This window comes from Salvelinus namaycush, chromosome 34 (genome assembly GCF_016432855.1).
Source record: "Salvelinus namaycush isolate Seneca chromosome 34, SaNama_1.0, whole genome shotgun sequence".
NCBI lineage: Eukaryota > Metazoa > Chordata > Actinopteri > Salmoniformes > Salmonidae > Salvelinus > Salvelinus namaycush.
In genome coordinates, this window is record NC_052340.1 from 18169024 (window position 1) to 18182011 (window position 12988).

At 45.3% G+C, this 12988-nt stretch overlaps 1 protein-coding gene across 1 annotated transcript; it reads right to left on the reverse strand.

Moving 5' to 3' along the window:
* Positions 1-1018: 1018 nt before the first annotated feature.
* On the reverse strand, positions 1019-1648 carry LOC120028257 (dual specificity protein phosphatase 14-like). The gene has a single exon (XM_038973428.1). The coding sequence runs from the start codon at positions 1646-1648 to the stop codon at positions 1019-1021; it is 630 nt and encodes a 209-aa protein (XP_038829356.1).
* Positions 1649-12988: the final 11340 nt, after the last annotated feature.

The window sequence follows — 12988 nt, forward strand, 5'->3', positions numbered from 1 at the left end:
GTGTAAGGTATAGCATTCTTCCAAACCACAAAAATAGGAAGGTTTATCAATGACAGTACACCAGTTAAGCACAGGACTATCTGGTTGTGTTCTTCCTTGTACCTCATTTCACTTAAACATCAATATGAGGCAAAAATAGGGAAATGGAAACTGTGATTCTCCCAAGCCCCTTAACAGAGGGTGGTGACATTCTAAAATAGCATAATATTGTACAATATTAGTACCAATACAGTATATTCTGCACAATCATCCCCATAGTAAGTAGGGACTTTTAAGTGTATACACTAACAGCCTTAGATGTTGTCTTGATTAACATGTGTATACACTAACAGCCTTAGATGTTGTCTTGATTAAAATGTGTATACACTAACAGCTTTAAATATTCATTGTGCACCATATCTTTTCTTGATTTCAGTTCTCTCTCAAGAACATAATTCAATTTGTCAAACAAAACAGAGCAGGACTGCTGCTAGTTCTCACATTAAAGACAACAGCAAAACTGGCACAATACCATCACATGACGTTACGTCGGGGAAGGACTTCAGTGAGTCACACCACTGCCTGTCAAAATTGCTGAGTCTAAAGCACCGCCTACACCTTCCCAGAATGCTCCTGTTTTTTGGAGTCTGGGGCGTTAAGCTAGACTCCAAAGTCACAGTCTGGGTCTGGCCATGTCAGCTGATCTGGGGTCTGGCTTGGCCGTGGTTCTGTTACTCCTTTGGTCCTGAGGATTCCAGACTTGAGGTGGCCTTGCTTCCTCTCAGAGACAGACAGACGGGGGTTGATGCAGTGTAGTGTAGCATCACCCACCAGTAACCAGTCTGCAGTGTAGTGTCTGATTATTAAGACTCCCTCTATCCCAATGCATTCATTAATTAAGCTTCACATAGACAGACAGTCACACGCTTCATCTCACTCTGCATCTCTGGCTGGGGGAACATGCATGAACCGGCAGCCCTGGAGGACACTCTCCTTTCCGTCTCCTTCCCTCCCCCCTTGGCGAGGCCCCAGACCTCCTCTACAGGCCCCAGTAGGGTGCCAGATTCCTGCGCTCCCGCTCGTAGATGTCAGGTATCACCCCGTAGGGCGTCTGCACCATTTTCACAGAGTTCCTGCCAAACAGCTTCCTCTCGTAGTCGATGAGCTGACGCCAGAAGCCCCCATTGGGCCGGATGACTGGCCGGCGGGCCTTGACCCAAGCGTGGGCCTCGGCCAGAGACACGCGGTGGTACTTCATCAGGTAGGCCAGGCACAGGGAGGCTGAGCGGCTCACCCCTGCAGCACAGTGCACTAGCACGGCTCCACGCTTTCTCCCAACACTGTGGATCTTATCAGCTATGCTGTCGAAGTACAGGGAGAGGGGAGAGTGGGGCATGTCCGCCAGGGGTACCTTCACATACTCCACGTGGGGCCAGTTGAAGTTGGGCAGCTCAATAGTGGCGTTGACCACACAGGTGATGCCCTTGGACAGCAGCAGGCTGCGGTTAGACGCCACGTTCCCCCGGCTCAGGAAGAGGTTAGGGGTGATCTGGGCAATGCCCCCTAGCAGACTGCCGTTCTCTGTGAGAAGCCTGGGCACGCCTGTGGGCACCACCGAGCTGTGGTGGTGGTGATGGTGGAAAAAGCCACCTTGACTGCGGGAACCCATTGGAGAATAGAGTGCTAGGAGTGATACAGAGAGAGCAGGAGGAATAACAGGAAGGTCTTCAGTAGCCTGAGGTCATGTTGGAACAGCAGAACCAGACAGCAGGAGATTCACCTAAAACAACAAAGGCACACATCCCAATTTCAGACCAAAATGGGCAACAGTTTTCCCCATTTTTTAAATTTGTTTTTATTCAATTTGTGATGACCACTCTCAGACTGGCAAACATACAGGTAAGTGTCAAAATAAAGAAAACCCCAACATAAAGTGTTTTAATAGGGCGCTGGGCCACCACGAGCCAGAACCGCTTCCATGCACCTTGGCATAATTTCTACAAGTGTCTGGGACTTGTCACTATTCTTACATGAGAAATTCTATAATTTGGTGTTTTGTTAGTGGTGGAAAAACGCTGTCTCAGGCGCCGCTCCAGAATCTCCCATAAGTTTTCAATTGGGTTGAGATCTGGTGACAGATGGCCACGGCATACGGTTTACATCATTTTCATGCTCATCAAACCATTCAGTGACCACTTGTGCCCTGCTGATGGAGGCAGGATCTTTTTGGTATTAGGATCTTTTTTTTTCATCCTTTGGGGGCATAGCCATGGTAGCCAATATAATGGCCTGCCCAGTATTTTTATACATGACCCTAAGCATGATGGGATGTTAATTGCTTTAATAACTCTGGAACCACACCTGTGTGGAAGCACCCGCTTTCAATATACTTTGTATCCCTCATTTACTCAAGTGTTTCTTTTATTTTAGCAGTTACCTATACAACTACATCAGCAGGGTGCCATTAAAGCTATTTGCAATGACTCATCAAATTAGGTATTAGGATCTTTTTGGATGACATTGTGCTGTGACAGAAAAGTTCTGTGTCTGGCAAATGTTACCACAAGTCATCCCTTGCCATGAGAGAGAGATGTGTGTGTGGCCCGCAGTGCCAGTACCAGGCAGGGTCTATTTACCCCCTCAGGAAAGGTATTGTGGTGGCTCAGTGGCTGTTAAATGCCTCTAAGGCATCTATGGAGGGGAGCCAGAGAGCCAGATGCCCCATCACAGCATAGAAGAGGCTAATAAGAACAAATTGAACAACACAAAAACAATTCAAATACACTGGGCTGGGGACGTTTTCCTGTAACAGGTCACACAGTGGCTTCCAGTAAGTGGAACCAGAACAGTTGTTTGAAATTTGCCAACCTGCTCAATGTGACTCTCTCCCTTCACTGCACTGGAGCTCCAGAGAAAGACAGCACTGTTCCCCTGCACAGTAAGAACTGTTACTGAAACTACTGTCTTCCATTCTGAGTAATGCGTCACTCCTGCTGTCCCTCCCCGTCTCCCTCTTCCTCACTTTGCCTTTCTGACTCACCCTGTCCCCTTTTGTTTCTCTCAGCCTCTCCCTGTCTCCCTCTATCTGTCTCTCTCTCCCCCTGCCTCCCTCTACCATATGGACATTGGTCCTCTGGAGGCAGATACACACTACCAGCTCCTCCACAGCTCCTGCATACAGATCTCATCAGAGACTGGAGCGATTTGAAGGACCCTTCATCCATCTGCATTTAAATTGAAGTTAGTTATCTGGGGGGATCACAGAGTTTAAGGCACTACCGTACACACTGTTGCACTCGTCGTGCGTCATCCCATCCACACCTTGCACACTAACCGGGGGAGCTCTCTCTCCCTCTCTGCCACAGTCTGGTTAACAAGCCACACAGATCAAATCAAACACATGAAATATGAATTCAATCTGCCGTCTGTGCTGAAAACACCTGCACACCCAATGTCACCCTCCACCTCAATGTGGTTGTTCTCTGAGGCTCTCTGTATGACACACACACATATCATAATGCCACTAACCAGGACAGATAGCGCCTGCTTTCTACCAGAGAGCTTCGTTTTAATGGCAGTCACAGGAATGCCATTCACTGAGGGCTGAGGCTGCATTCCCATCAATGGCCCAGTTTGAGTAAGTTGTCTATCTCCCTTATTCCCTGCCCTCCCTCCTTCCCCAGCACTGATACAAATCCTGCTATCCTATTCCCCTCCGATGCTAACTTCAAAGAAATTTATCCTCTCAGCCCTGCCACGGAATCCCTTGTTCCCGAGCTACATTTCACTCTGGTGTGCATCTTGCCTGCTCACACATGCAGTGGTTGCCATGGAACACTTAGGTGCAGCTGACTCCACAATCTTTCTCACAGTTGCCGTTGGTGATAAACCAAAAATACCTGCAGTGACAGCAACACTAGCAGCAGTCTATGACTGTGTATATACAGATAGTGACTGATTCAAAATTACATTTAATGGGAGAAAGGGAACAGGATATACTGTACCAGAGGTGTCATGCCCATAGGGGGCACAGGGGCAGTTGTCCCCTCAGATTTGTCCAGTTTTCTATTTTATTTTATGTTTCTCTGTAATACTACCTAGCAATTTTATGAAGTTGGCTTTAGCTAGCCCAGATAGGTTCCCAATCTCCCAACCTTTCAGGTTATCAATCAAGTTACCGGGCATGCCTGTGGGCAAAGTTGGTAGACTTTTACTAAATTACTAAATGTACTGAATAAGACTCACATTCCTTTAAATCTCTTTCCAGATTTGAGCAAAGATGCAGAGAAGCATATTTAGTTTATTTGAAATAACCACCAGTCAGGAGGATACACAGCTCAAGAAGTATGCTTAGATAAGCAGAAACATATACTTAATTTTGACATAGAATTAGGCATAATGATTATGGCTCTAGATTGCAGGAAAAGGCTGTTTCATGTGTCTGAAAATAATAAATGATCCTACCACCCCCTAGCCCTGCTCACATACGTTGTGCCCCCTCAGATTTTTGGAGGGAATGAAACAGGAGCAAAGCACAAAACCACTGCCTGGCTTTTCTGACATTCGCTCCCTCCATCCACATGGCTATTTATATCCGACTTGGCCTGGGCAGAGGGGCTGAGGAGGCAGGGAGTAGAGAAGAGGAGGAGGGAAGGAGGCTATGCAGGGGATATCATCGAGATGAACCTACTGTCTGCTGGCAAAGAGATGGCTCTCTGTCAATCGAATTTCCTCTGTGGTTTAATTCTCCAAAATAAATATGTAAAATGAAGCTGATAGAGGGAGCAGCTTGAGACACATTTATGAGACACATTTACAGGACCCTTATAAATGTGGTTAGCACCTTCCACAGGGTTAACACTAATATCCATCTGTCGATCTGCCTTCAAGGCACATCATGCACGTTCTCACCACACATGAGGCCTGCCATGTGGCTGGTGCTTGGCTCTACTCGGCACGGCAGAAATGCATTCTCCTACATCTGCATTGCAAACACACAGCCCATCACTCAGTGTTCGTTTCAGGGCATATCAACACAGGGCCCATCACAGATTCTCTGATGCACATCTCGAATCGCTCTCTCTGCATGGCGAGATTCTGGTCCGGTTCCACCTCCTATAGCACAAATGGGAAACGTGAGCCACGTTGCAGAAAAACTGGAGCCTCATAAATTGGCTCTTCTCCCACACCAAATGTGGACCTTCGAAATCAGATCTGAACTGGGCATGTGCAGCTGGCTTAGCAGCTCATTGACACTCACACCCGCCAGTCAAGACATGTTTGAAAACACCGAAAATTCCTGAATCAACAAGTGGCTGTCTGACTGTAACAGAGATGGAAGTAAGCAGTAGTGTACTGTTCTCTCACAATACAATTCATAATTAGTTCACCCTCATAGACAGTGTTCCCACAGAATGACTCTTTATTCTAGAACACTATCGCTAAATGGGAGCTGTGAGGAACTGTACATCTACCCAGAGCCTTCTATGTACAATAAAGGTCTCTGCATCTATACGTTTTTTTGGGGGGGGGGTTATGTATTGTCACATACAGTGCATCCGGAAAGTATTTAGACCTATTTACTTTTTCCACATTTTGTTACGTTACAGCCTTGTTCTAAAATGGATTAAATTAAATTGATAAAAAATACAAAACTAAAATATTAAATTTACATAAGTATTCAGACCCTTTACTCAGTACTTTGTTGAAGCATCTTTGGCAGCGATTACAGCCTTGAGTCATCTTGGGTATGACGCTACAAGCTTGGCACACCTGTATTTGGGGAGTTTCTCCCATTCTTCTCTGCAGATACTCTCAAGCTCTGTCATGTTGGATAGGGAGCGTCGCTGCACAACTATTTTCAAGTCTCTCCAAGTCCGGGCTCTGGCTGGGTCACTCAAGGACATTCAGAGACTTGTCCTGAAGCCACTCTTGCATTGTCTTGGCTATGTGCTCAGGGTCGTTGTCCTGTTGGAAGGTGAACCTTCGGCCCAGTCTGAGGTTCTGAGTGCTCTGGAGCAGGTTTTCATCAAGGATCTCTCTGTACTTTGCACCGGTCATCTTTCCCTCGATCCTGACTAGACTCTCAGTCCCTGCCGCTGAAAAACATTCAATCTTGGTTACTTTAGACCAGAGAATCTTGTTTCTCATGGTCTGAGAGTCCTTTAGGTGCCTTTTTGTCAAACTCCAAGCGGGCTGTCATGTGCCTTTTACTGAGGAGTGGCTTCCGTCTGGCCACTCTACCATGAAGGGCCTGATTGGTGGAGAACTGCAGAGATGGTTGTCATTCTGGAAGGTTCTCCCATCTCCACAGAGGAACTCTGGAGCTCTGTCAGAGTGACCATTGGATTCTTGGTCACCTCCCTGACCAAGGCCCTTCTCCCCCAATTGCTCAGTTTGGCCAGGCAGCCAGCTCTAGGAAGAGTCTAAGTGGTTCCAAACTTCTTCCATTTAAGAATGCTGGAGGCCGCTGTGTTCTTCAGGACCTTCAATGCTGCAGACATTTTTTGGTACCCTTCCCCAGATCTGTGCCTTGACACAGTAGTGTCTCGGACCTCTACGGACAATTCCTTCAACCTCATGGCTTGGTTTTTGCTCTGACATGCACTGTCAACTGTCGGACAATATATAGACAGTTGTTTGCCTTTCCAAATCATGTTCAAACAATTGAATGTACCACAGATGGACTCCAATCAAGTTGTAGAAACATCTCAAGGATGATCAATGGAAACAGAATGCACCTGAGCTCAATTTCGAGTCTCATAGCAAATGGTCTGAATACTTATGTAAATATATAACCTGTTTTCGCTGTGTCATTATAGATTATTGTGTGTAGATTGACGAGGAAAAACATGAATTTAATCCATTTTAGAATCAGGCTGTAACGTAACAAAATGTGGAAAAAGTCAAGAGGTCTGAATATTTTCCGAACGCATCGTACACCAGATAGGTGATGTGAAATGGGTTGTTTTACAGGGTCATTCATAGATTAGTGAACCTCTTCAGCCTAACTTGAAGTGCTAGATGAGAATCTGGTCTGGTATGTTTTCCAGTATATTAGGGATGACACCTCACACGAGACCAGGGTTAGGCTGTCTTGACATCTGTCTGAGCAGAGTACCACCTCCCTGTGACACCGGCGACTGGGCGCTGCTCATTCACACCACCAATTTGTCTCCTGTCTGTGGAAGCTGCCATGTAACCCTCTACACAGTCCCGCCGCCCCCTTTTTAAAGTCCCTGTCTCTCAGCTAGAGAAGTGGACCCAAGCCACCTGTAGCACCAACTCATTTAATGACAGAACATTGTGGAGGAGTGACCATAAGATAAGGCTATGTTTTATTGTTTGAGAATATCCTGTTTGAATGGTTTGATTTGTTCAATGTATGTAATTTGATCTCTCTCGCTCTAGTCTATACAGACACAAAGACTGAACACATTCATTGGTTGTTGTGGCAGAATAGACAGTATAAATTATATGATAGGTATCACTGTATTTATAATGCATTTACTAACATGGAGAGGATTTGTTGCTGCCCTATGGCCAGCTGGCTCGATGAGGGTGAGTGAGTGTGGGTTGTACAGTCTACAACAATATTTATGTCACAGGTATAGCATTACCTGTGATGATCAGACCATGGCATTGTACAGTACTAAAAAAGAGGTTGGAGATACATGTTGTTGTTTATTGAGTAGTCGTCTCCTTTTCATCCCTGCTACTTTCATAGATAGGAGAGTGGAAACCTCAACCTGTTACAGTGTGTTTGTGTGTACTAAGTGAATAGGTGTGCGTGTATGCCATGTGTTGAACATAATTCCAGTAGACTACAAGAATACAAGGACTTGTGATTTCTGTAAGGTCTTGTAAATCACATGGTAGTCTATTTGATTGTAGGGCAAACACATTATTCCCCTTTTAGCTTTATCCCATCGGGATCACACACCAAATGAGCAGGGTATGATAAAATAACTACGAATTATGCAAACCAATTGTGAATATATATAGAGCGATATAGGCTAGACATGTTTTGGTCTCTTGACTGATAGGCTACTGTCACTCTTTGGCCAGCAGTATATCCTACCTTCTCTGCCTACTATAAGATATTGTAGAAAATCATTCAGAAAGACATGCATAGGCTATACTTTGCATAATATGTGAGTTTTACACAAAATATTATCATCACAAGAATAAAACTAAATCTAGATATTTTATCTATAGGCTACATACAGTAGAGGATAAAACCAACTTACCAAACCACTTTACTTTGCTTGAGTCGATGATTTTCCAAGCGAGTTGCTAACGCACGATTCCAGGCATGCGGTTGCAGATGAATCAAACTCTGAACATTAGGTAAAGCAGATAATTCGCACAGTCGTAGTCTTGTGGGAAATAAAATACAATATTAAAGAATAAGTATGTAACAATATCACTAAAATGTCAAAGTCAGCAGAGAGAGAACTCCATGCGAATGAAATGTTTCCAGACAGCTCTCCAACGTTCGCGCAGCAACAGTGTCGCGCAGGAAAACATTCGGTACTGAAGCAAGAACCTAGGTGGTATATTGAAGCGCCTCCCCTCTGAACAACGCAGTAAAAGTAGCTGTGGGTAGGGTACAATAGGTTAGTACCATCATTTATTTTTCATGAAATTATGGTGAAATCTGACTTGCTACTAGGTATTCTACAGAACTTCACCTACAGGGGACATCTCTCCAAAAGGCAGCTCTTTGAAAACATAGACATGAACATCTGCATCGCTTCAAAAATGTCACAGCCATGGGTCAAAGTAGGGCCATGCGTAAGGGCAACAGAAAGCAATAAAATGTTCTGCCATGCAGGGTCACAAAGAGCATGGCTGTCATAGTTGACCGATGTCTACTAATAGAACTGCAAGGAAGCATACTTGAACTTGAAATGTTCTGAACCAAGACACAATGCCAGTGTTTGTTGTTTGTTAGAACAGCCAGCAGCCCTCATGGTCAGAGTTTAAAGGAGTCAAAGAAAACAAAGAGAGAAAAGGTCAGATGAAAACCTGATACCTTTAGCAGGAATCAGATCTGGAATGTCTATTATGGGGCCCAAATGGCACCCTATTCCCTATACAGAGTCCTATGGGCCCTGATCAAAAGTACTGCACTACATTAGGAATCAGGTGCCATTTGGGACTGACACAACACTAGACATCCCAGTTCTATAAATGCTGTTGGCCAGTTACCAAGCCCCTGTGAAGGTCTGGCTTGTCTCATTAGGAGACTGAACGAAAGGCTCAGAGATAGAACACAGGATGGAGAATTCCATGCACTACAGTGTACCGGTTGAACTTTTTCTGCCTTTGGGTATCCTTGCATTCTTCACATTACATTTGAATTATGTGATTCAGGAAATGTAACAACAAACACAAACAAAATGTAAACAATGAGGTACATTTATTTCACAAAGACTGGACTACATAAGCCTGTTGCTATAGGGCAATGTGTTTAATAATACACTTGTCCCTATCCTGTGAGTAATCTCTTTGATTTCCTTGTAGAGCAGAGCAGATGGAGGCAGCCCAAGCTGTGAGCTGTGTTGAGGCAGTCTGCTGGCTGGGTGAGATGACCGTACATGACACAGCTCTGAGACCAGGCAGAACAGCTGCCCCAGTAGAGCTTTCCATAAAGCCACTGTGATATACATTGTCTTCACTACATCCATACACAGCCATTATCAGGGCTGCTGCATGCCAAAGTCTGCATCCCATGTGGCACCGTAATTCAAATAAAGTGCACTACTTTTGACCAGAGTCCTATTGGTGAAATAGTGCACTATGTAGGGAATAGGGTGCCATTTGGGATACAAACAAAGTCAATGTTATTTGAAGAGATCCTGAGGGGGGTATTTTTCTACCCATAAACCCAAGCATGGTCCCCGCTCTGAGTCATTCCTAATTACGTTCCATGATGATAATCACCAAACTCAATCAACTGTGAAAGAAACAGTGGTCTGTCTACCTGGCTGTGCAGCCACAATACAACACAACACTGGTGATATAGAGCTGGCTGCCTGGCCGGATGGGCAGGAGGGCAAAGAAACAGGGGGCAAATAAAAAACGAAAAGCTTTGTACGTTCCATATGGCGCTCTATTTCCTATGGGCCCTGGTCAAAAGTATTGCACTATATAGGGAATATGGTGCAATTTGGGACATACACAGGGAGTAGACAGCTAGTCACACATTGTTCCTCTTTCTATATTGGCATGTCATATTTCACAGGACAGGACAAGGTGTAGGAGACAGATATTAGCTCATGCTACATGTCAGTGCTTATCAAAGAACCACAGGAGAAATGCGTGGGGAGGGGAGCAAATTGTGAAAGCAGAGCAAATAGTGGTCTGCCAATAGAATGAAGGAGATTAAAGCCAGCAGTAAGATGTAATAAGGAGTGTTCGGACAGAGGGTGAGGGCAAAACTGAAAAAAGATTGAGGGAGAGCGACAGGGGCTACGTCCCTAATGGCACCCTATTCCTTATGTAGTGCACTATATCAGGAATAGGGTGCCATTTGGGACACATAGAGGAGAGTGTGTTTGAGTGCTGGAGGCTGCAGGGAGAGGGAGACGGAAATGTCAGATGAGTCACAGGCATTCCGGTGAGGTGGTTTAATATTGTTCCAGAGCCTCCTGCGATGGAGGCTGAAAATATACACTCACTGTCACCCAAAAACAACAAGCACCTGCAGCCTCATTTCAGTGGAGCTGTCTGGTCCGAATCGGTGGGCGGTACCACTTCCCGTTACTCAGAGAGGTGCTCAGATGATGGTGCAGGGTGCACTAGGGCCACAATGACTTGACTGAGGCTTCCTATATAACAGAGTTTGTTTGTAGCAGACTTGTGGAAGCAAAGCTGTTAAGCAAGCATAGTGACATCTGTCACACCTACCACTGGAGTGTTAAACATTTCACACACAGGCATCTTTTCACATAACATTGTAGTATGTCGTTTCTAAATAATGAAGACTGGTGGTGTATAACTACTATGGCTTGTCAATGGGGCCTATAGAAAACCTTGAATCCCACTAATAAATCAAGAACATTAAAACATGGCACGAGAGACAGATTCTAATTAAATCATTTAGGAAGAATGTTGGACGTGACAGCTAACCCATTTTAGTGTCCCAGTGAGAGAGAGCCCTACAGCAGAAATAGAAGTGCTGCGCCAGAAGCATTGGCAGGAGCTGAGAGAGACCTGCCCCATAAGAGATGTTAGTACACTCTTAGAGAAAATTGTTACAAAAGGGTTCTTAGGTTATCCCCATTGGAGCATCCTTCTTGTTTCCAGGTAGAACCCTTTTGGGTTCCATGTATAAATCTCAATGGAAAAGGTTCTACCTGGGACTAAAAAGCGTTCTTCAAATGGGGACAGCTGAAGAATCCTTTTAGGTTCTAGATAGCACCTTTTTTTCTAAGAGTGTACTGCTCTCTCCCAGGACCCTCCACACCTTCCATGCCAGGAGGCCACTTCCAGGGGGGTTAGAGTGAGAGGAGACTGGCCTTGGGTTTAAGGGTAAGCCAGGGAGCTTCAATGGTTTAGGTGGGCATGTCTCTAGACAGCATGGCATCTTTCCACAGAATTGTATGTCGGTACAGTACAGACTCTATAGTGGAATTAAAGGCCTGTCTAAAAACGACTTAGTTGGACAAAGTTCAGACAGGACCTGATACTCTCCTCTGATAATATGATTAATGATGATGCCTGAGAAAATGAACTAAATCAACAGATGCACAGTCTGATCCACCCTTATCCTCTGCTCTGCTCTGTCACATAGCCTTGCTGCAACACTATCGCAACCGAAAGGGAAGAGCCACATTGCGGATTGTTCTGCCATTTATTTTGGGACTGCCATTGATGCATTCTCCCCCTTGGCAGGGAGGTGGTAAGATGAGGCATGTGGAAAGTGTTTTGTGGTCAGTGATGGAGAGTAGATGTGCTGGACCTGGCTGGCAGTCTAAATTAAGCCCTGGCTGACGGTCTAAATTAAGCCCTTGCTGCTGCCATTGATCCCGCAGGCGCCTCCCTCCCTGCATCGCTCCAGCTGTGACTGCAGTAAATAGACCTGGGATCGTAAGTGTTTGCAGTGGCAACATGTCAGCAGGAGAGGCTGGGCTTAGCATGGTGTCTCTGTCACAGTGACCAGGACTACTCCCACATCAAACAACACATTTAGCTGCTGCTAGCTACTGCAAAGAAAACCATGCAGAACCTGTGATAACAGAGCATCAAAGAGCTCTAAAGGAGGGAGGTTGCACTCTTCGCTGTTGCTCTGTGTCCTGATAGGATAAGGATTTGACTGACTGAGAATTCAAATTCCACTTGGAGTAAATGTCTGCAATAAGTGTGCCTCATTGAGTGTAAAAACACTATGTTATGTGTTAAATGGAATGCAGCTGCTTGCTCTCCGGCTTTCGTTACAGCGACTCAGTCAGTGATGAGCGTGAGCAACAGGGCAAGAGAAAGTGTGTGTGTGCTTGTGTGTGCGTGCGCGAGTGTGTGGCTATTGACACATCTCCCCCCATTCCTTCCACCAGCCAATCCTCTTTTCAGACTTCAGCTCTAGAGTGCCTGAGACCTGGTTGCCAAGGGAACCAAGCGTGTTGACAATGGCAGACAGGTTCCACTCTGTGTTAATCACTGCCTAGCAATAAGGGCTGAAAGGGGCCAGGCAGAAGGGGGGGGGGGGGGTATCCCCTAAATAGTGGGATACTATACAGGGTTTAGGACCCTATTGGTCCTGGCAAAAAGTAGTGCACTATATAGGGAATAGTGTGTCATTTAGCACACAGCCCAGGACTCCACTGACCAGAAAAAAAAGCCAAGACTGCTTGTTTATTCAACCAACTGGAAGGAAACATCTCTCTTCCATTTTCACCAAATAACACTGCAGTTCAAAATCGATACTGAGGAAGACGAGGGATGCTTTAAAATCAAGATGTCCATTTCTTTAGAAGAGCTGTGTTTCTAACCAAGGTCTCTTCAG

Excerpts from the sequence above, each read along its gene's own strand:
- LOC120028257 (XM_038973428.1), bottom strand. The coding sequence starts at position 1,648 with ATGGGTTCCCGCAGTCAAGGTGGCTTTTTCCACCATCACCACCACCAC.